The 23,785-nt window shown below is 45.1% G+C and overlaps 1 protein-coding gene across 1 annotated transcript in view; it reads left to right on the top strand.

Moving 5' to 3' along the window:
* DLG2 (discs large MAGUK scaffold protein 2) overlaps window positions 1-23,785 on the top strand; it is a 1,048,787-nt gene that overhangs the window by 114,756 nt on the left and 910,246 nt on the right. The window contains exon 4 of the mRNA XM_066618862.1: window positions 16,359-16,504. Within this exon, the coding sequence (XP_066474959.1) occupies window positions 16,359-16,504 (146 nt within the window). The remainder of the gene's footprint in view (window positions 1-16,358; window positions 16,505-23,785) is intronic.

Below are 23,785 nucleotides of genomic sequence, written 5' to 3'. Positions count from 1 at the left end.
TTTCTTAGTGGCATCTGGGTGGCCATTTTGAAAAGCAACATGGATCCACTTTGATCTGATGCAACAGGGCTCTTATGTTTCAGGGCCCTTGGTATCTGTGGGGGGTTCTTTCCAGGACCCCTTGTGAAAACCAATTACCATGGATACTAAGTCTATAGAAAGCCCTCAAAGGACCTCTTGGATGTGACTGGAAGTACCTTCTGGTTGTGTCCAGGAGGTGTTCTGAGGTGCGTGGAGGCAAAGTGCAACCTCCCCGGGCCACAGAAAGCCTCCTGGAGTAATCAGAAAGGCATGCTGCTTCCCTGGGCCTCAGAAGGCCTCCCAGAGGCATTCAAAAGGCACTTCCGGTTTTTGGTGAAACTGTAAGTGCCTTTCCAATGCCTTTGTGAGGTTTTCTGAGGCCCTTTGGACAAGGAGTTGATCTGTACCCACATCGAGTCAAATCCACGAGTATCAAACCCGCAGATGACAAGAGACAACTTTATTTTGCTGTACACATAATTAGCACTGACTGGCCTGGCACATGCTCATGTGACACACATCATGTGTTTATTGAACAACTCCAGATCCAACTGCTAGCAGTGTCTGTAACTTTGGCTGCTATTTTCCCAGTTGTACACTTATGGAAGCCTATGGAAAGCAAATGGAAACCATAAGCTATATAAGCTTATGTGCTTATACATATACATATACAGCTTATAAGCTGTATAAGCTTATAACCATAAGTGCATAAGCTGTGCACTTATGACAAAACTACAAATGGAAGAAAGAAGCCACAATGTTATTTTAAAAATTCCCTTTCATTTAAGAACAGTGAGTATTAACCGTTTAATAACAACAACACCAACAACAATACAGGTATTTATATACCGCCTTTCTTGGTTGTCAGATTTCTCCTCAGACATTATTCAAGGCGGTTTACATAGGCAGGCTGTTCTAAATCCCCATAGGGATTTTTGCAGTTGAAGAAAGGTTCTGTCTTTCAAGAACCACAACATTTCAGATGGATCTTTCTGATCTGCTATCACATTCTGGCCTCCAGTTTCCTCCCACGCAAGCTGACAAGCAGCTCCTTCATCTCTCACACGGAGGGCAGCCAAGACGCTTCTTTGCTCACGCCAAGACGCTTCTTTGCTCACACCAAAGAGCAGGTGGAATAACTCAGCTCAGCTTGTCAACTGCTTCAAGGTCTCACCATTCATGGTGCCGGCGGCCTTGAACTGGTGACCTGCAGATGTTATCTTCAGGCAAACGGAGGCTCTACCCTCTAGACCAGACCTCCTGCCCATTTTACCATTTTTCTTTACCCCAAAACCATTGGAATTAGAAACTAAGGGGGTCACCTTAATTTTCACACCATGTAAGCTCTAAAGACTTTGTACAGTCTTGTATTATTCTGGCTTTACAAACTAGCTCCAGGAACCCACATTTTGCCTAGATCTTTCAGCTTGCACTGGGCTGGAGAAGGATGCATACTGGCACAAATTCAACAAGTGAAGCTTTCACAATCTCTTACAAGAGATGTACCTGACAAATAGCTGCCTGATACATCTCTCTACAAGGCACAGTGCTTTCCCAAAATGCCACCTACTACATTAGTAAAGGTCCTGGTAGATGTTCAATAGGAGCAGCAACTATAATCACTTATTACAAATGGACTCCAAAGAAATTGGAGAAATTGTACCATTTATACGCCTGACACAGTTCCAATAATAGCTGCTCTTTGCAGCTCAGCGAGTGTAATTGCTGGGGCATTCAGTTGTTGCAAATAGCTGTCAAAATTTGCGGAGATGGTTCCTAGTGCGCCTATGATTATTGGTGTGTTTCATCCACAATCGGGTGGCTTCTAGACACAGTTCGTGGTACTTGTCTCTTTTTTCATGTTCCTTTTCTACCACCCTGTGGTCATCAGGGATGGCAATGTCGATGAATGTCACAAGTCGGGAATTGTGGTCAATTAATGTGATATCAGGCATGTTGGCCTGAATGCGTCGATCTGTTTGGATTCTAAAGTCCCATAAGATTTTGATCTTCTCGTTTTCCAGGACTTTCTCCAGCTGATGTTGCCAAGCCTTTTTGGATGTGTCAAAGTCATATTTTTGGCATAAGGCCCAGTGTATAAGTCGTGCGACATCATCGTTTTCTTTGTTTATAGTCGGTATTGGCAATTTTGGGACATTCACAAATTAGGTGGTTTACAGTCCATCTTTTGCATAGTCGGTATAGGCTGTTGTTACTGGTACCCTGAATTCTGGCTTTCATCACATTCGTCTGAAGGGCTTGTTCTTGGGCTGCAAACAGGACTTTGCCATAGCTGTGCCAATCCCAGAGCTGACTAAGGAACCAGAGGTCCCAATAGCAAAGCCTCGCCTCACCTTGTGAATGCGGGTACAGCCCTGCCACTCTGAGGACTATGTTTGTGAACCTTGAACTGTACTTTGGTGGGGAGGGGTGTTATGTATGCAAGTTATGCAGGATTGAAATCCTGCATAACTGATTGGCCCAGACTTCTGGCTGGCTAATTGGGGGGTGGATTGAAAGCCTACCATCTGATTGGCCCTCTAGTTAATGTTTCAACTGCACCAATCATGGGGAGTCTGGGTGGAGCTAAAGGATATAAAAGCCAGGGGTGTTTGCCTTGTGTCAGATTCATTCAGATTCATTGCTAGGTTCTGAAGATGGAATAAACATATTGAGCTGTTATCACTATGCCTTCCTTTATTCACATGGACCCACGATATAACACCTCCCTTCTCCCAAAACTCCTCCTGTACTGCCCTCTACACCCACAACACACCCCTACTGCCAACTTACCTACAGCAGCAGAAGATGCAGCCATTCTGCTCTCACTGTCCAGAATGAAGGGGGAGGAGCAGCTTACATGACGTGTTGAGGTGCCCTGCAAAATATAGCGCTGTGCCCCCCCCCGGGAATGCCACTGAGCAGCAGAGCTTCCAAGAGCAAATCCTGCACTTGCACATCTCTCACCATTACTGGTAGTGTTCCAGAAGGAGAGTGGCCTGGCTTTCATCCCGCTATAAAGGGCCTTTCACTGCCTAAACATGAGTTCTGGCAGTGCATGGCCCATGGAGGATTGAAGCTTTAGGACCCAATCCTTATCCAACTTTCCAATGCTGGTGCAGCCACAGTGCAGCCCAGAGGAAAGGGAACAAACCTTCCCTTTCCGTGGGGATGCCTCAATGGCTGCCTTCCTACTACAGGATGCATTGCATGCCCCGTTGGCATGGCTGCACCAGCGCTGGATAATTGGATAGGATTTGGCCCTCAGTCAACTGACTACATGGCATCAAATGGGAAGGCTCTGGATATGATCAGAGAGCAGGGCTAGGTATATTACACAAAAAGACATAGCCCAAGAAGGCAACGGGATTCAATCCTTGATCCTTTATTTCAGTGGTTTACAAACTGTGAGCATAGCTCCCCGGGGACCTGCAGAAACCAGCCAGGGGAGCCATGGAATCGTCATAAAAACCTGCCACAGTGTACAATGTATGAGAGTGCAGCCCTCATGAGGAACCACGGCCAATGGCTGTGGTCAAGGGAGCCACCAGTCAAAAAAGTTTGGGAACCACTACTCTCTTTCACTACAAATCCTTGCTGAAACATGACATGCCAGTCCAATTCTACTAAAAGCAGACAGAAAGGTATATATTGAGCAAACTAATTACCCAAGCACACTGATCAAACATCTTCCTCCAACACTTGTGGAACTAAACATTGCATATAATTCTCAGACAGTGGGAAAGTCCTAGTGATTATGGTCCTTATTTCAAATATAGGTACCTAATTTTTTCAGGTTGAAGAGGGAAGTTTATGTAACCATTAGTTGTTCTTCCATCTACGCAAAAACCTAACATGCAAAAATAATTATTTTTGGCTGTTGTCTAGGATCCATTATAGTCCCCATTGCTTGTTACAATTAGCACATGGGGCTGGTCTTGGCTTCTTATATGTTTGGGACCTGTTGTAATTTTTCAATGGCTGTTCCAAACTGTGGGCTTTGAACAGAATGTATTCATTCATTCATTCGTCTGATTTATTGCCTGCCTTCCACCCTGGCCGTCCCAAGGTGGCTTACAAAAACAGTGCAATCCAGGAATAAAACCATAATCAGCCATTGTCAGGCAATACAATTAGTGAGTTACCCATTGCAATATCAACAGTGTAGAGGACAAGATGGAATCCTGTGGGACCCCAAAGGCCATGGAGTGAAATAGGAGTCCCTTACAGCTCAATCCTAACTTACAGTTAACAATATGGCAGTTCCCAACCCCATTCTCCAAGCAACTTGAAACCACTTTGTTCTCCTTGGACTTGTGCCACCTCCTGAGGTAGTACAAGTCTGAGGAGACCCATTTGGGTCATGGTGGCTTACCCAGTCATAAGAGGAAGAGTTTCCCCTTGCCTCCCCTTGGCTGAGCCACTTCTGACCCTAATCTTGTGCGGGATCCAGCACAGGCCTCCTGGCCTACCTGCTCCAGTGCAAGATAGCATTGCGCTGTAAGGCAGTTTTAGTTTTGGGCCCAGGTGACAAGCCAGCCTGAAATATGTCTTGATAATCACACCTCTTGATGCTGAGATACCATCACATGTTCAACAACTTTGCCCACCCCCCAAAAGGAATATTGGAAACTGATATGATTGCAGATTTTATCTGCAAAGTGCTGAGGAAGAAGGTCACAGTGAGATGATGAGGGATCCTTTGCAGTATTGGTGGGAGGGCTAATGAAAAAGTGTTTTTAGTTTACACAGTTTTAGTATACAGCTTTTTACCTGTTCTGTCATTTTAATTCTCTGATGCAAACTATTTTAAGCACCTTTAATAAAGCAGGTTGTACATATATATGCATTCTTGTCTCTCACACTATCTCTTGAACCTGTTGGTGAAGATGTGGGATTCTCCTCTGTGGCAAAGTATTACCTCTCACCCCCAGTGGCGTAGCTAAGGGGGTAAAGGGGGTAGCAGTCACACCAGGCAACAAGCTTTAGGGGGGCAATAAGCTGAACTTGACACTAGTGGCCAAAATTGTGAAAATCTTTGTATGTACGAATAATACCATCATGTTATAAATCATTGGAAAGGTAATTTAATGCAGAATGCAATGAAATAAACCACATCAGAATATCAGTATTCTATCAAAAGTCATGGCCAATTAATAAGAAAACAAAAACACAACTGCCTTAAGGAACAACAAGTGGTTTTCTTTAACTCAAAACTGACCTATGAGACTGATTGTTCTGAGAGCCAATGAGATGTTATTATGATACAGCATGGAACCAATAAGTTGTTAATATGGAGGAGGCAGGTTTCCCCCCAATTTGCACTTTTTAAAAAGCCCAGGTGTGATGTCACTGCTGGTCATGACATCACTTCCGGGGCATCATTTTGAGCTCTGTAATGGGCTACACGTTTATTAGCTACGCCACTGCTCTCCCCTCCCCCCACTCCACTGACCCCTTCAAGCAAGACGCAAGTGCTAGCATGTCTACTTTGGTACATTTTAGTTTTGCTATTCCTGCTCTGTCAGTTGTCAGCCCAATTAACATTCTGCTGCTACAACCACAGCATCTGTAGTCAACAGCCATGGAGTCAGGTGTTCCCTGGCTTGTTCCCGCATGGCATTTTTACCTAGGCTTCACCATGTCCTCGTTCAAAGCATTTCAGTTGCAACTTTGAAATGTACAAGACTCCTGTGGAATCATAGAATCAACGCTGTAGAAGTGCTAATTTAAAGCATTAAAGCTCATTTAAAACCCTCTGGTATTGATTGGGATGCAATATTTTAAGTGAAAGGTAAAATATCAACACTCTTATCCCAATTAGCTGTGAACTGCTGTGCCAGCAAATAAATGTGTAGGACTGGGTGCAACTGTTGCAATGCCATGATGAAATATCACACCTTGTGGTTTAGAAGCAGTGCCAGGAGATGTCCCAGAACATGATTATGTTTTCAAAGAGTATTTTATTCGAACTTAAATTTAGAGAACGCATCCTGTCAACTGCAAGAAGATGGTTTTATTCTTAGCATTTGTTAGGATGTAGCCAGCACAGGAGAGAGAAGCACGTGCTTGTAAGTAGCAGTTTTTCCCCAGTTATGTTCTGAATTTTTTATTGTTACCTTCATGTATATTTTAAAAATAATTTTACATGCCCACGTGTAGAAAGCTTTAAATTTCCAAGTGTCAAACTTCTTCAGTCTGGCCTCTCCAACACAGAGGTTCCATGACAGAATGGACTTTTGTATCTATGTTCTAAAACTAAGCACCAAATAACACCATAGCTACTAGAATGAAAATCTGATATATGGGGAGGTCCTGTAGCTCAGTGGTAGATTGTGTGCTTTGCACACAGAAGGTCCCAGGTTCAATTCCTAGCATGGCTAGTAAAAATATCAGGGAGCAGGTGATGAAAATAACCCCAGCTCTGCCTGGGACCACAGGGACTCCCTGCCAATCTGAGTAGACAGTACTGGGGTGGATCGACCAATGGTCCTATGGAACATTCTGGGTTTTGTTTTGTGGCAGGCAGCCACACCCTAAGAGCCTGTAGTACATGGCCAGCCCATCCAAGTGGCCACTTGATGCGGGTTGCATCAGCGCAGATCACAAGGGTACAAGGAGGCTGCGAATTTGAGGTGCCTTTCCTCCCAGGTTTGCTGCTGGCTCCTCCTCCAACCTGCCAGCAATGCCAGCCCCAGTTATCTGATCCCTCAAGCCCATTGACTCAGCATAGTGAACTCTAAGATATGGTTATATGTAATTTTCTGGAAGAGGTCATAGGATAGCATTGTACAATGTACATGCTTTTCTTCTAAATCAGTGGTTCTCACACATTTAGCACCGGGACCCACTTTTTAGAATGAGAATCTGTCAAGACCCACTGGAAGTGATATCATGACCAGAAGTGACATCATCAAGCAGGAATTTTTTTTTTTTTACAATCCTAGGCTGCAATCCTACCCACACTTACCCAGGAGTAAGTCCCATTTACGAACATTGTTTAAAGAATATACATAGTAGCTTGTTAAAAGTACAGACCTGTAACGGTTCCCCAAATGCAGTCACATCCCATGGTAGCATCAAGTCTAATATATTAAAAATAAAATATTGAAATGACTGGGGCTTGCCTGAAATTGGCTCACGAGCCCACCTAGTGGGTCCCGACCCACAGTTTGAGAAACACTGTTCTAAATAGTTGTATAGATCAATCACCAAGAGTCTAGCGGAGATGGTGAATCAGTCTCCATCACGTGTGGAGGTGGATGAAACTGTTTTGTCCAGGTTCATGACAGTGACTGTGTACAAGGATGACTGAAATGGCAGATTGGATCTGTGGGAGGCAGATGGTTTCAACTTTTAGCTGCTAAGTCAGCATTGCTTTAGAATTACAACCCATGTGCTGACGTCTGTGCCCTCATAATGACTGCTGAGCCTGTATGTTTGTAAAGTTCATGCTGGATACTACCTTAACCCATTTTTGCCTGGTCCACAGGTGCACACATTTGGTCCCTGTTGCATATATGCAACGTTGGGCAGAAATGGCTTAAGCACAAGTGGGGGCTACTGTAGAAGGTTTCTATTCAGTAAATAGCAGCTAGATTGAGCCCCCCACAGATAAATACGGTGGCATGTATTATACTGTGGCAGGTGGGGGGGGGGGTTGCTCCTATTACACAGGCCTACAAAATACAGGGTCAAAAAAGTTTTTCCCAAACTTTATGGTGGTGCAGGCCATGGTGTAGGCTTCCTCATGAGGAAGCTCCTTGAACCATTCACTAAAGAGGCTATGCCGTGTCTCCAAAACTAGTCGTGATAGGGCAAAACGGATGCCATTTTTGGAATCGGCACCCCAAATATACCCAGGAATTGGTGTAACTTTTAAGGAAGCAAAATGTGTGTTGACCTGTGTTATCATTCTGATTGTGCCCCCCCCCCCACAGCTACTCTTTGCTGTGGAAAAAGGTTCCTATGTAGCAGCTGAATGGGGGCTGATCTGGATTGGAACCATGCCAGGTGCAGAGGGTTAAATTCCCTCTTGCTATGGTCCCAATCCATGGACGTCCTGATATGGCTGCTTCTTCTTAAATTAAAAACAAACAAACAAGTACGCTGGCTCCAATCACATGCTTAAAGTCATATTCAGTTTGACCCAGAGCATAAAAAACTCTGCTGGATCAGGCCAAAGGCCCATCTAGTCCAGCTTCTTGTATCTCTCAAGTTATAACCAGATACAACCTGGCCCACCAGATAAGCACCAGATAAGCACACAAGGGAATAAGATATCCGTATCCTGTTGCCCTCCCTTGCATCTGGCATTCTGTTATGACAAAGATGGCAAAAGCCTCTACTACCCCCTCTGCCATGGGAAGGGCTGCTCTGAACATTCCTCTGTCTACTGGGTGATAGGCGAGCACAAAATACATGTGTAAAATCTCAAAGCATTGCATATCTCTGATGATCTCTGATCTCATCATCTCTGATGATCAAATGGCTTTATGCCATGTTAAAATTAAGACATCTTATGATGCAGAAGCTGTTAGAACTAACTAGACTGATGTTTGCCCAATTTGTGTGCAAATATTTAAATTTCTGATATCTGAAGTCAATATTATTAAAAAAGTGAAAGGCTGATTAGATTATAAAATTAACACTCAGTGATACATTCTTTTTCTGTTTTAATTTTTTTTTAAATATTTGCATTACAAACATTAAAAAACATACAATGAGAAAAAAATGACACAACTATTGCAAACGCTGTAACGTGATATTTGAACAAAAATGTAATGCAAGTAGAGTCAATATTATAAGTGAGCCTATAAATACTTCTATGTTCACGAAGATGTTTTCATTCTCATACCAGTGAAATTGGGCTGAAAATTGCATGCCCCCATATCCATTCAAATACTGTGATAGGGTGCAAGAACAGACGTGTCCTGCCTTCCCACTCAACATCCCTGTCCCACTTCTGATATTCCTGGGCATCCATGCAGGGGTGTTACTTTCAGAAAGAGCATATGCATGTCAAGTTGCATAATCAATAACCCAAATAAAATTTGGGAATTGACCCCATTAAATGGGCCTATGTGATTAACAACACAATCCTATTCATGTCTACTCAGAAGGAAGCCCCACTGTAGAGGAGCCCCCTGTATTGGATTGCAACCTTAGATATTACATGTGTTGGTCCTGCTTGTCAGCTCTGTGCAGTGGGGTTGGGTAGACACTCTGGAGCTCACACTCTCTACCAAGCATATAGGATATGTCCAGGGACAGGTACTGTCTGATCTGCCCTAATATCTATGTGTGCACTCAGTCCTCCCTGCATTACAGTCTCTGCGCATGAACTGGAGGTTGTCCATGACTTTGTGTACCTTGGTTCAACCATCTCCAACACCTTTCTCTCTCTCTGACACTGGTATCTTTCTCTCGTTACTGAGCTAAACAAACACATTGGTAAAGCAGCTACCACGTTTTCCAGACTCACAAAGAGAGTCTGGTCCAACAAGAAGCTGACAGAACATACCAAGATCCAGGTCTACAGAGCTTGCGTCCTGAGTACACTTCTGTACTGCAGCAGGTCATGGACTCTTCGCTCACAACAGGAGAGGGAACTGAACGCTTTCCACATGCGCTGCCTCTGACACATCCTCGGCATCACCTGGCAGGACAAAGTTCCTAACAACACGGTCCTGGAACGAGCTGGAATCCCCAGCATGTAGGCACTGCTGAAACAGAGACACCTGCGTTGGCTTGGTCATGTTGTGAGAATGGGCGATGGCCGGATGCCAAAGGATCTCCTTTATAGAGAACTCATGCAGGGAAAGTGCCCTACAGGTAGACCACAGCTGCGATACAAGGACATCTGCAAGAGGGATCTGAAGGCCTTAGGAATGGGCCTCAACAGATGGGAAACCTTGGCCTCTGAGCATCCCGCTTGGAGGCAGGCTGTGCAGCATGGCCTCTCCTAGTTTGAAGAGGCACTTGCCCAACAGACTGAGGCAAGGAGGCAAAGAAGGAAGGCCCATAGCCAGGGAGACACACCAGGGACAGACTACATTTGCTCCCAGTGTGGAAGGGATTGTCACTCCCAAATTGGCCTCTTCAGCCACACTAGACGTTGTTCCAGAACCACCATTCAGAGCACAATACCACAGTCTTTTGAGACTGAAGGTTGCCAACAAACTCAGTCCATTGAATTTTTCCTATGCCAGAAAGTTATGAATAGTTTTTACGTTTCCATAAAGGGCTTTTCCCCTTACTAAACACATACATGTCCGACTCCACCATAGAATCTCTGTGGGTTAAATTACCAGGCCTCAGGAGTGATGTAATACTGGGGAAATACTATCGTCCTCCAGACCAGAAACCAGAAGGGAACCTTGAACTGAGGAAACAGATCAGGGAGGTGACAAGGAGGGACAGGATTGTAATCATGGGGGACTTCAATTATCCTCATATAGACTGGGTCAATTTGTGTTCTGGTCACGAAAAGGAGACCGAATTCCTTGACATGTTAAATGACTGTGCTTTAGAGCAGCTAGTCATGGAGCCCACCAGAGGACAGGTGAATCTGGATTTAATATTGTGCGGTACACAGGACATGGTTAGAGATATCAATGTTACTGAGCCATTGGGGAACAGTGATCATGCTGTGATCCGTTTCAACATGCACGTTGGGGGAAGAATACCGAGCAAATCTCTCACAAAAACCCTTGACTTCTGATGGGCGAACTTCCCTCAAATGAGAAGGCTGGTTAGAAGGAGGTTGAAAGGTAAGGTAAAAAGAGTGCATGGAGGCTGCTTAAAACAACAGTAATAGAGGCCCAGTGGAAGTGTATACCGCAAAGGAAAAAGGGTTCCACTAAGTCCAGGAGGGTGCCCGCATGGCTAACCAGCCAAGTTAAAGAGGCCGTAAAGGGCAAGGAAGCTTCCTTCCGTAAATGCAAGTCTTGCCCTAATGAAGAGAATAAAAAGGAACATAAACTGTGGCAAAAGAAATGTAAGAAGGTGATACAGGAGGCCAAGTGAGACTATGAGGAACGCATGGCCAGCAACATTAAGGGGAATAATAAAAGATTCTTCAAATATGTTAGAAGCAGGAAACCCGCCAGAGAAGCGGTTGGCCCTCTGGATGGTGAGGAAGGGAAAGGGGAGATAAAAGGAGACTTAGAGATGGCAGAAAAATTAAATGAGTTCTTTGCATCTGTCTTCATGGCAGAAGATTTCAAGCAAATACCGCTGCCTGAACAGCCCCTCCTGACCAAGGAATTAAGTCAGATAGAGGTTGAAAGAGAAGATGTTTCAGACCTCATTGATAAATTCAAGATCAATAAGTCACCGGGCCCTGATGGCATCCACCCAAGAGTTATTAAGGAATTGAACTATGAAGTTGCTGATCTCGACTAAGATATGCAACTTGTCCCTCAAAATGGCCACAGTGCCAGAGGATTGGAGGATAGCAAATGTCATGCCAATCTTTAAAAAGGGAAAGAGGAGGGACTCAGGAAACGATAGGCCAGTCAGCCTAACATCTATACCGGGTAAGATGGTGGAATGCCTCATCAAAGATAGAATCTCAAACCACATAGACGAACAGGCCTTGCTGAGGGAGAATCAGCATGGCTTCTGTAAGGGTAAGTCTTGCCTCACAAACCTTATAGAATTCTTTGAAAAGGTCATCAGGCATGTGGATGCGGGAGAACCCGTGGACATTATATATCTGAACTTTCAGAAGGCGTTCGACACGGTCCCTCACCAAAGACTACAGAAAAAACTCCACAGTCAGCGAATTAGAAGGCAGGTCCTCTCCTGGATTGAGAACTGGTTGAAGACCAGGAAACAGAGAGTGGGTGTTAATGGGCAATTTTCACAATGGAGAGAAGTGAAAAGCGGTGTGCCCCAAGGATCTGTCCTGGGACCGGTGCTCTTCAATCTCTTCATAAATGACCTGGAGACAGGGTTGAGCAGTGAGGTGGCTAAGTTTGCAGACGACACCAAACTTTTCCGATTAGTGAAGACCAGACGTGACTGTGAGGAGCTCCAGAAGGATCTCTCCAAACTGGCAGAATGGGCAGCAAAATGGCAGATGTGTTTCAATGCAGTAAGTGTAAAGTCATGCACATTGGGGCAAAAAATCAAAACTTCACATATAGACTAATGGGTTCTGAGCTGTCTGTGACAGATCAGGAGAGAGATCTTGGGGTGGTGGTGGACAGGTCAATGAAAGTGTCGACCCAATGTGCGGTAGCAGTGAAGAAGGCCAATTCTATACTTGGGATCATTTGAAAAGGTATTGAGAACAAAATGGCTAATATTATAATGCCGTTGAACAAATCGATGGTAAGGCCACACCTGGAGTATTGTGTCGAGTTCTGGTCACCACATCTCAAAAAGAACATAGTGGAAGTGGAAAAGGTGCAAAAGAAAGCGACTAAGAGGATTACGGGGCTGGGGCACCTTCCTTATGAGGAAAGGCTACAGTGTTTGGGCCACTTCAGCCTAGAAAAGAGGTGCCTGAGGGGGGACATGATTGAGACATATAAAATTATGCATGGGAAGGATAAAGTGGATAGAGAGATGCTCTTTACACTCTCACATAACACCAGAACCAGGGGACATCCACTAAAATTGAGTGTTGGGAGGGTTAGGACAGACAAAAGAAAATATTTCTTTACTCAGTGTGTGGTTGGTCTGTGGAAGTCTTTGCTGCAGGATGTGGTGATGGCATCTGGCCTGGATGCCTTTAAAAGGGGATTGGACAAGTTTCTGGAGGAAAAATCCATTGCAGGTTACAAGCCATGCTGTGTATGTGCAACCTCCTGATTTTAGAAATGGGCTATGTCAGAATGCCAGATGCAAGGGAGGGCACCAGAATGAGGTCTCTTGTTATCTGGTGTGCTCCATGGGGCATTTGGTGGGCCGCTGTGAGATACAGGAAGCTGGACTAGGTGGGCCTATGGCCTGATCCAGTGGGTCTGTTCTTATGTCATTTTCATGATAACATATTACACATCACCACAACATGCCAGACTTTCTGAAGCCACTCTTCAGAAAATTGTTTTTTATTGTAACTTTTCCATTCTTTGACATAAGCAATTTTGCTGCAGTTAATACATTTTCCACTAATTTGCTGTTTTTCTTCTTCATACAACTTCCTGTGTCATTTAAGCTTACCCCCTGCAGTGTAGCCAAAAGCCTCTTCTCAATGACTTCCTGAATTATCACTTCCAGTAATTTTTTAAAAAAAGAATTTTACGCATAACATTACATGCGCATAAATTTTGCTCCTTCAGTCTGACATCTACTATTATAAGTTTACATTTTCTTAAAGGTGTACAATACCTTTGAAAAAGAATCACATGGAAGTTTTCAATATTGCAACATTCAGAGCAAATAGGCACTCAGAGGCAAAATACTCTTTTGGGGAGATTTTTGATGTGCAAATGTTGGAAAGGTATATGTAAACTGCCCTCACCCACATACTGCACTCTCAACCAAATCAGGCACCCACAGTTTAAAAAGACTACTTCTGGTGCACTTCCTTTCTTAAGTGCATCCGTTAATTGCAAGTTTAAGGTAATGTGTTTGTTGCTGGCTGTTGCTCTTAAAATCCATGGAGTACAGAGTACCTTTGAGAACATTAAGGTCTTTCCCATTAAGCATCTGTAAGCAGCCCACATACATCTCCAGTGAAGAGGAAGAAGCTGAAACTTCTTCATTTTCAGCCAGGTATTAAGCTCTGTTCATGAGCACCCACGGGACTATATTCTTGTTGCTATTTGTGCTTAGGGTGCTCAGATCAGGCCACTGGAGAAAGACAATTCCTTTTAACACTATGAGGAGCCCCCCCCCCCCCGTTCATTGTCTCCTCAGCCCTGGTGTCCACCTGCTCTTTAATCTTAATGCCATAGGGGCTAAATGGCTGCCTGTCAATGTGGGGTAACTGGTGTTAGAAGGGAATTTCTGGTTTTTACATTTAGATGTTGGAGGGAGTTGCAACCAGCGTTGTGCAAATGTATGGCTGCTGAATAGACAGACAAAATGTGCCTGCTGGTGTCACCGGCCTGTGTCCACCAAGGAGTGGTTGTCCACTCAGCAACCACAGGTTTGCACAAGGCTTATGGCAGTTCCATCCACCACCTGAATGTGCCAGCGGAGATCTCCCGCTTGCCTCCGTTGCCCTGCAGTGGCAGACAGAAAATTAGGCACTGTGGGAGTTGACAGCCCAATCCTACCCACACTTTCCTGGGAGTAAGCCCCATTAACTCTAATGGGACTTACTTCTCAGTAGACATGCACAGGATTGGGCTCTGAGACTATATATTTGAAGAGAGGGGCTGGGTGCCAGGGCTGGAGGAGCAGCAGCAGCATCCTTAGGATGACCTATCAATCTATAAGCATCTATAGTGTAACGCAGCACATGGTGTATAGTTGGTGAGAAACTACCAGTGATTGGATGCGCCTCCCTGATGTCATCGAGAGACAGGGAAGCATAAGGCACGCTGCCTGCCATTGACTGAGCTGCTGTGCTCTCGATGGTAGAGCACATATGGTAGAGGGCCTAGGAAAGGAGAGAGAGCAGGAAGGGCCTAAGAAGAGGAAGCCAGGGCTCTGGGCAACCTGAGGAAAACTGGAGATGCAGGTGAATGTGTTAGCCTTAGCAAGAGGCTAACCTGCTCCAGGCAGTCATGTTCAAGCACCCAGGGTTGCTGTTTGGCAATCTAAGCATGGTTCAAAACTGGTGCGGGTCCACTTCCAAAGTGCCAAACAAGGATCAGGTTGGCCAGAGGTAGGTGTAAAGCCAGAACCAAAACCAGTTGATCAAAATGAGGAGCAAGCTCAGATTCTACCATTTTATAGGACTTGGGGAGTCAGTAATTGGCCCTTGCCGGAGGGCCGTTAGCTGATGGGCAGCCCAATCCTAACCTGCCCTGGAGCTGGCAGACTGGCAGTTCTGCCTGGAATCCAAGGCAAGGTTGGGGCCAAAAGCGGCTCAGCCTGGGGCAAGGGGAATAGCTTCCCCTTACCCCGAGTAAAGCTGCAGCAGCCTCAGTGGGGCTACTCGGATCTGTGCCACCTCAAGCGGTAGTGCAGATCTGAGCAACCTGGAGCTGCCTTGGCTGCCAGAGACCGGGGATAGGATCCTGCATAAGTGCTGGATCCTGCCTCCCCCCCCCCCGCTGCCAGCCCATGGGCCCACCTGCCACCCTTCCCTCGCCCTGAAACGCCCTGCCTTCCCCCCCCCCCAGACCCCTGCAGCAGCCTAGCTTGGCTGGCATGAACTTGCTGTTGCGACCGCCCGGCAGCACTTGATCTGACGCCTGGAAGTCAGTGCATGTCCATGCACCGGCTTCCCTCTTCTTAGGTCATCGCAAAAGTGCGTTATGGCACTTTTGTGAAAGTCATCAGCCAGCACAAGGGACTTGAGCCGGCCCAAGATGCTTTCTGGGTTGCACCCTGAATGCTCAGGCAGGGTGGCACTGCAGCCTAGATGGCACTGCAGGGCTCAGACTGCCAGCCTTGTAATTGAACCACAGAACTAGTGGTGCTGTAAGTAAGGTTCATAGTTTGATGCCCAAGAGCCTTGAGACAGACATAAATGATCTCGTCTGATCTCGGAGGCTAAGCAGGGTCAGGCCTGGTTAGTACTTGGATGGGAGACCGCCTGGGAATACCGGGTGCTGTAGGCTTATACCATAGTCTTTCAAGACTGAAGGTTGCCAACCATATGCCACAGCAAGTGTGAGAAGAGGGAGGAACCAGAGAGGGGAAAGGATCACTTGGGAGAGAGACCTGGTGTATAAAAAAAGAGGATCACATTGCCAGGAAAAAGGAGGGGAATGATGACTGACAGAGATGGAGTTTAAAAAAACTTGCCAGATTTTTGGTTGCTGGGACGCAGTTTATGTGAAAATGCACAATTATCCTTTCAGCATAGCATCAACTAAAACCAAGAGTTATTTGCAAGTGGGGGTGGGGGGGGGTAGATTATTGTAATGCTTTGCAATATACTTTCAAGAGACTCTGCCTGTCAGTGTGTTTACTCTTCAGTTTTCATTCAGTAATGATCAGTCATGCATAATTCATATGCCCATGTAATATTTATGAAAAGATTAATACACTATTTTAAAAAGAAATTGTTCTTTAAAAAGTCCCAGTATTACGGAATGCTAATTTTTGTGTCAGCACCTGCTGTGAGAACGGAACCGATATGCTATTTCTGAATACAGTGTAGGTTCCTGCAAGCACATAATTCGTGCTGATTATAGGTAAACAAAGTGCAACCTCTGTTTCTATCATATATATTTATATATGGATTATTTCTCATTTACCCGCAGACATTCAAGAGTTCTATGAAGTGACCCTGCTCAACTCCCAGAAAAGTTGCCAGCAAAAGATAGAAGAGGCAAATCAAGTGGCTGAAAAATGGGAGAAGACACAGTCTCTGGGAACAGACAATGAGAGTCAGCAGAAAACCCAAGAGGTAGGGTGGTTTAATTAATGACTTGGGGCACAAGCCTAACCAGGCCTACTCAGAAGTAAGTCTTATTTTTTTCAATGGGGCTTACTCTCAGGAAAGTGTGGTTAGGAATTGCAGCCCTAAGCTTACATAAATAAGAGAAAGAATGAAGTGGCCCAGGTGTTGAGAAAATGCAGCCTGCGGAGCTCTGCATTTAGGGGCAACTTCTTGTGACAAATGACACCTGACACCAAAGGTGTCAAACTTATTTCATACATATTTCATACTTATTTCATACATGTCATTTCTCTCATTAGCTGCAAATAGAAGAGAAAATACACAATTCTTCACCATATTTGCAAGATATGGGAGAGCCATTATCATATCTTGAGAGTCATTATCTTGTGGACTACCCTTTCAGCAGTGTCACCTCAGCCAGCTTAGCAACTGAGAGCAGCTGAAGGTGTTGCTGGAAAAGTCCAAGTGTCAGATAAAGAGCTTCCGTGGGCTGCATCCGGCCCCTGGGCCTTATGTTTGACACCCCTGCCTTACATCATCTATTTTTAACCTTTCCCATCTTACGGCATAGTGAGAAGACACTAAAATTGTCAAGGCACACCATCATTTATTTTTTTTTACACTGTGCATCTGGTAGGGGGCTTGCTTCTCCCATTGGCCCTTCTAATATATGATTCTCCCCCAAACTGCCACAGCACACCTGTAGACCACACGTGGCACACCATTCATCCCTCCTTCATCCCATACAATGCCCTTTTGCAGCGGTGGCACTATGGCTTGCGTCACCCAGTGCGGGAAGCCAGTGCATTAAAATTGAAAATTGCTGCAGTTCTGTTAGTGGAACTCCATATTGTTTTCTTTCTAGAAAAGCAGCAGATCAGGACTCTGGCATGTGCGTGGGAGTGGTCTAGCCCTTTCACACCATGCCATGGCCCTGACCCACCCCTGGAGCTGCTATTAATCAAGATGGGAATACATACAGGCACAGACTGCGCCTGTACATTTCTCTTCTGCTGTTAATAGTACCTTTGAAAGTGACCTAAGGTGGGGAATCGGGGAAGGGGTCAAATGCTAAAATTCTCTCCCCCCACCCCGTGTCACAGCTCCAGTTTAAGAGAGGATTGCTTTTACAAGAAGTCAATTGCTTTGTGAGTTCCAGTAAGATAATTCTGTATAATGTGTAGTTTGAGTTTTAGGCTCAGCTGACGTACTTTGGCTCTGATGGCCTTTCATCCCTGCTCCAGTCAGCTGGTCCATTAAACAGGATTATTGTGGATCTTGGACTCATAATTTCCTCTCTCCTATTTCCTCTCTTTACATTGTAAGGTTGTGCTTAATTTTTTTGTCTCGTGGCAGTCCCATAGTTGGGTTCTTTCTGTATCTGCACAGAGCACAACTTCAGAGCCTTCTACAGCCCCTAACCCTCCACTGGAGAACCATATTGCTTTGCTGGACCTCATGGGGTAGGCAAAGCGCCCCTTCTCACAGTTCCCCTTAACTCCAAAAACACAGCCACTGAGAATCTTCTGTGACGTAATTTCCTCAGTGAACATTTTTTTCACCTGACTGGGAGGCTAGGGATTCCTTTGCTTGTCTTCTTCTCCACCTTGGGGAACATACTCTATATTAGCCATTTCTTCTCACTGCACATTGACCTCCATGGTCTTTGTCTCTTCTGATGTCACTTCTGGGAGACACAGTCAGGTTCTGCGGCTCTCTTTGTAGAGCAAAAGTCTGTAGAAATGAATTGTCTGTCCTTCTCCCTCTGCTGGCAAGCCGTTTTTCAGTGATTTTTCAATGCAGTGCTCCAAACTCCGGCAGCATACCTGTGGACCTTTCACAGCACACCAATGTGCCACAGCACACCAGTTGAAAATCGCTGCTCTATTATCTTTTGAGGTTATGTTCGAGCTCAGCTTCCTTCATTCCCTCATCCCATACAATGCCCTTTTGCAGCGGTGTCACTAGGGCTTGACCAGTGCGGGAAGCCAGTGTGTTACTCCCGTGATGGAGCCCCTCCCATTGTAGTGGGCATGGTAACATCTCGGCAGCGAATGTGGCAACACATCATTTCCCGGCCACCGCTGACTTTTTGCTATAACTTTGGATAAAATAGAGATATTTCAACACGGTTTGTTTCATTGCATTCTGCATGAAATTTCACACCAAATGATATATAACATGATGGTATTATTCCCCCTAAACCACATTTTAAACAATTTTGGCCAGTAGTGGTCACTACCCCCCCCCCATGCATGTCACCGGGTGCAACCCACACCCCCTAGCGACACCACTGCTCTTTTGTCTATCTCGCCTCACCAATCTCTGTGACTCACAATTCCATGCTGCTGTTCCACGATGTAACACAACCACACTCTCAAACTAATTGTTTCAATAAAAACAGGTTCCAATAAAAGCACCAAGGGGAGGTTGGGGGCGGTGGAAGAAAATATTGCAGCATCCTCTCTTTCTGTACCAGAAAATGCGATGTAAATGGCCACTACCTTAGCAAAACAAAACTTCCCCTAGCCAAAAAGAATACTGTTCTTTTTAAGAACAAATGTTTTTAACTTCTGGAAACAGGTTTCCTCAACTTCCTGATAAAAGAAAATTAGCAGACTTGTTGGCACCAGAAATAATAACTTTTTCCTCAGAGCTGCTGGGCTCTTTTTCCTGGGCTCCTACTTAGGTGCACGTACTTTTATTAAAACATACCACTTACTGCCCTTTTAACCTCTGCTTTCATTAGACTCTGCTCCGGAGCTACGTATTTTTAGTCAGTAATGTTCTTGCCCTTTTATTCAAGGAGAAAATTGAGGTGAGAAAGGTCAGTCTTCTGTCTGAGGCTCAAATATGCAGGCCTGACCTCTGCTCGTAGCACAACACGGGTAGACTATTAAGTCTCTCACAGAGCTTTCTAGAGCAGGCACCACTGATAAAAGAAGATTTCTGCAGCATACTGAAGGGGGAACCTGAGGCAACAAAAATTAACCATCTCAGAACTCAAAAAGGTATTTTTACTGCAGGCATTGGGCCCAATCCTGTCCAACTTTCCAACAATGGGGCAGCTGCAATGCAACCCCGAGTAAAGGGAACAAATGTTCCCATATCTTGAGGAGGCCTCTGTGAGGAGGAAGCACTGTATACCCCATAGGTACAGCAGCACCGGCACTGGAAAATTGGATAGGATTGGGCCCTTAGAGCCCAATCTACTCAGAAGTAAGTCCCATTATAGTCAGTGGGCTTACTCTCAAATAAATGGGAAATAGGATTGCAGCCCTAAACTGGTTTAGCATTGGTGTTTAGGGAACACTAATCAGAGAAACACTTTGGGGACTCTGACAAAGAATTTTTAAAGCACCTTCACCAAAGTACATATACCAAGATCCTTTGGCGAATATTGATATGGTCCTGTTTAGTTGTTCATTCCACGTAGAATGAAAGTGTAGGCTGTACTGTGGTAGTGGTGGGGGGTGTCTGCCTCAACTGGAATTCATAATTAAACTGTGGGGAGCCTTCTCCCCCACGTGTATGTGTGATTGTCTAGTGCAGGGACCTTCAAACCCATGGCCCGTGAGCTGGATCCGATACATCAGAAAATAATCTCAGGCGCAGTGTGACGTTGGTGGAATGAGGAGGAAGGAAGGCAGGCAGATTGGGCCTGGGATGGGGGTGGGTTTGATAGCAGCAGTGCCCGCCTAATCCTAGCCTCCTTCCTGGGTCTAATTCACCTTCACAGGTCAATGTGGACTTGCACCCGCTGTAGAGCTGGTGCAGGTCTGAATTGACCCATGGTAGTTGTCCGGGGGGGGGGGAGGAGCAAATGTTGCCTTCCCTCAAGGAGAACTCAACATGATAAAACTCCTCCAGGGGATAGAGCAGGGGCCTGATATATACCATTGCACATGCTGAGCAAGCATTGTGTGGATGTAGAGCAATTGCACTGTCAGTCAGGCTGGGAATAAGAACTGACAAGATAGGGACTCAACCTGACCTGCAGTGTCTTCCCATATGGTCACCCAGAAGAGCTCTTGATCTGACAGATCTCCCTAATTATGTATATCAACAGGCCATATGACAATTCACAGGTAAAAAAAGGATACTGGTATAACACCATAATTGTAACCGTAAAGATCACTGCCAGAGCTCCTTCTAAACCAGGGGTGCTCACACTTTTTTTGGCTCGAGAGCTACTTTGAAACCCAGCAAGGCCTGGAGATCTACCAGAGTTTTTTTTACAATGTTCGCGCCATCATAACATTTAACATTTATGTGTACAATGTATGTTGGTGTACCTTGCATAACCACATGAGCCAATATTGCACAACACAACATAATTAACTATAAACATTTTTTGTAATTACTTGAGTTTACTTTGATGACTTGCACTGAAGTGAATCAGCCAAGGATGCATAGTCCAGACAGTAGCTGCTGACAGCCATCGTCAAGCACACTTCCAAATGTTCATCAGTCATGGTGGAAAGGTACTTGGACTTAATGATCTTCATATAGGAAAAGGCTGACTCACATAAATAAGTGGAGCCCTTCCTGCCTCTGGTGCTCTTATATCCCTGAGGGCCCTATTGCCTTCAAGTGGCTGCAGCTGTGCAGCACACTCTGCTGGATGCCCAGGCCTTACCCTTAAAGGGGCCACTGCTGACACCACATCTACCTCCTCACCAGATCTTCCTTGATTCCAATACAAGTGAGGGGGAAGCAGATCTCTATACAGACCAGCGCAAAAACAGGGGAAAGGTGTGGGGGAGGGAAGATCTCTATATAGACATCACAGCAAGACCAGTGCAAAACCCCTTGCACACAGAAACAACAGATGGAAGTTGGGGGGGGCAGATCTCCATACATAACAGTGCAAAAACAGGGGAAAGGTGTGGGGGAGGGAAGATCTCTATATAGACATCACAGCAAGACCAGTGCAAAACCCCTTGCACACAGAACCAACAGATGGAAGTTGGGGGGGGGGGCAGATCTCCATACATACCAGTGCAAAAACAGGGGAAAGGTGTGGGGGAGGGAAGATCTCTATATAGACATCACAGCAAGACCAATGCAAAACCCCTTGCACACAGAACCAACAGATGGAAGTTGGGGGGGGGGAGAGAGATCTCCATACATACCAGTGCAAAAACAGGGGAAAGGTGTGGGGGAGGGAAGATCTCTATATAGACATCACAGCAAGACCAGTGCAAAACCCCTTGCACACAGAACCAACAGATGGAAGTGGGGGGGCAGATCTCCAAACATACCAGTGCAAAAACAGGGGAAAGGTAAGTCAGCCCCAGTAGAGTTAATGGGGCTCACTCCCAAGGATGCATGGTCAGGAGAGAAGCCTGCCAGCGGCTCCTCTCCAGGTCTACTCATGAGTCAGCCCCAGTAGAGTCAACGGGGCTCACTCCCAGGGATGAGTGGATGGGAGAGAAGCCTGTGATGGACTCATTTTGCCTCGAGATCGACTGGTGGATCGCGATCCACGTATTGAGCACCCCTGTTCTAAACTATTACATACCGCTGAAGGCTGTGCTTTACCAGCTACATGATATATACTTACTTCAATAGCCCATTGTCCCAGTGATTTAAAAGCCAAAAGAGGGATATGATTATTATAAAGAATATTGATATACTTAGGGTTACCAGATACAAAGTGGGACAGAGTACCTATACCTTTAACCATTGTATAGAAGGGGAAATTTTAGCATGGAAGGGTTTAAAAAGCTGCAGCTGCCCAGATTCCCTCTTCTATACCATACCTCCTGTGGCAAAGACCTGCATAGAGCCTCCCCTCCATATGGAGTGTAATGCAGCATGCTTTGTGACTCTTCAATGTGTCCAGCTTTGAGTTTCCAGATAATATGTGGGCCAAAGATACATTAATTAATTGAGGTCTGCTTCTTTCTTTCTTTCTTTCTTTCTTTCTTTCTTTCTTTCTTTCTTTCTTTCTTTCTTTCTTTCTTTCTTTCTTTCTTTCTTTCTTTCTTTCTTTCAATATAAGCAGCAGCCATGTGGACCCTAAAGCACAGGTGGGGGCTTTAACCTTTTGTCTTGCCATGTTCCAATCTGCTCCTTTCCCATGGCTGCCACTTGTCCTGGTAGGAAACTTCTGTTGGTAGTAATGGGAGTTTACTACCTCCCCAGTTCAACAGCAATGGTGGTGGCCTCTAATCCAGAGCAGGACACTAGTAGGGCCAAGGGTTACTTTCTCCCAGCCCAATCCTATCCACACTTTCCTGGGTCCCATTAGGGAGAAGGGCGGGATAAAAATAAAGTTTTATTATTATTATTATTATTATTATTATTATTATTATTATTATTATTATTATTATTAAGTAAGCCCCATTGACTCTAATGGGACTTACTTCTGAGTAGACATGCACAGGATTGGGCTGCCGCTCCCTTGCCAGAGCCCTGATCTGGGGGAATGGGGCCCAATGCAGTTGCCTTCTTACATTTTATAAAACAGATATGCAGGTCTCAGTTATGCAGTTAACAGTGTAATTTGGCCCATGGTCTATAGTTCACAAGAACTTAAGAAGAGCCCTGCTGGATCAGACCAAAAAATCCATCCAAATCTAATCCAGCTTCCTATTTCTCACAGTGGCCAATCAGACACCTCTGGGGAGCCCCAAGCATGACTTGAAGGCAACAGCCCTGCACCCCCATGTGCCTCACCCAGCAACTGGTATTCAGTGGCATACTGCTTCCATTTAAGGCACATGGAAGGTTGTTTAGCTACCATGACCTCTATATCTGTTGGTTGACCTCTTGTAATAACCTTGCAGTTCTATTAAGGGACGCCAAGGGAGAGAAGGGTCAGGTGGCAACCAGTCTTAGGTCTTGAGATTTTTTGTTTGTTATTTAGTTGCTCTCTTTTATTTTCTTAACAATATTATCAATTTCAACTCTATGAAACCTAAGTAAACACAAGCAACTTACTCTCTTTAACAATGGTTAATTAAAATAATAACACCATTGGTACTGGGAAAGAAGAGTTCAGTTTCCATCCTGACTTCTTCCTTTCAATTGTTTTTGTTTTTTTTAATGACTGCTTCTTTTCAGCCAGATCTTCCAATGCCCACCCCATACACACCTCTTCCAATGTCCACCCCAGATAGTCGTGCTGTTTGGGATCTCTTCCAACAGTACCCAGATGTTGGTCATTTGTGCTGTTTCTTCAGCTTAGAATTATAGAGTTGGAAGGGACATACTAGGTCATCTAGTCCAACCCCCTGCTTGTAGAGCATCTCCAGTAGGTGCCTGTCAACCCTCGAAGAT

The sequence above is a fragment of the Tiliqua scincoides genome, chromosome 3 (genome assembly GCF_035046505.1).
Source record: "Tiliqua scincoides isolate rTilSci1 chromosome 3, rTilSci1.hap2, whole genome shotgun sequence".
NCBI lineage: Eukaryota > Metazoa > Chordata > Lepidosauria > Squamata > Scincidae > Tiliqua > Tiliqua scincoides.
The sequence above is the reverse complement of the archived record's forward strand: the minus strand, read 5'-3'. Positions and strand labels throughout refer to the sequence as shown.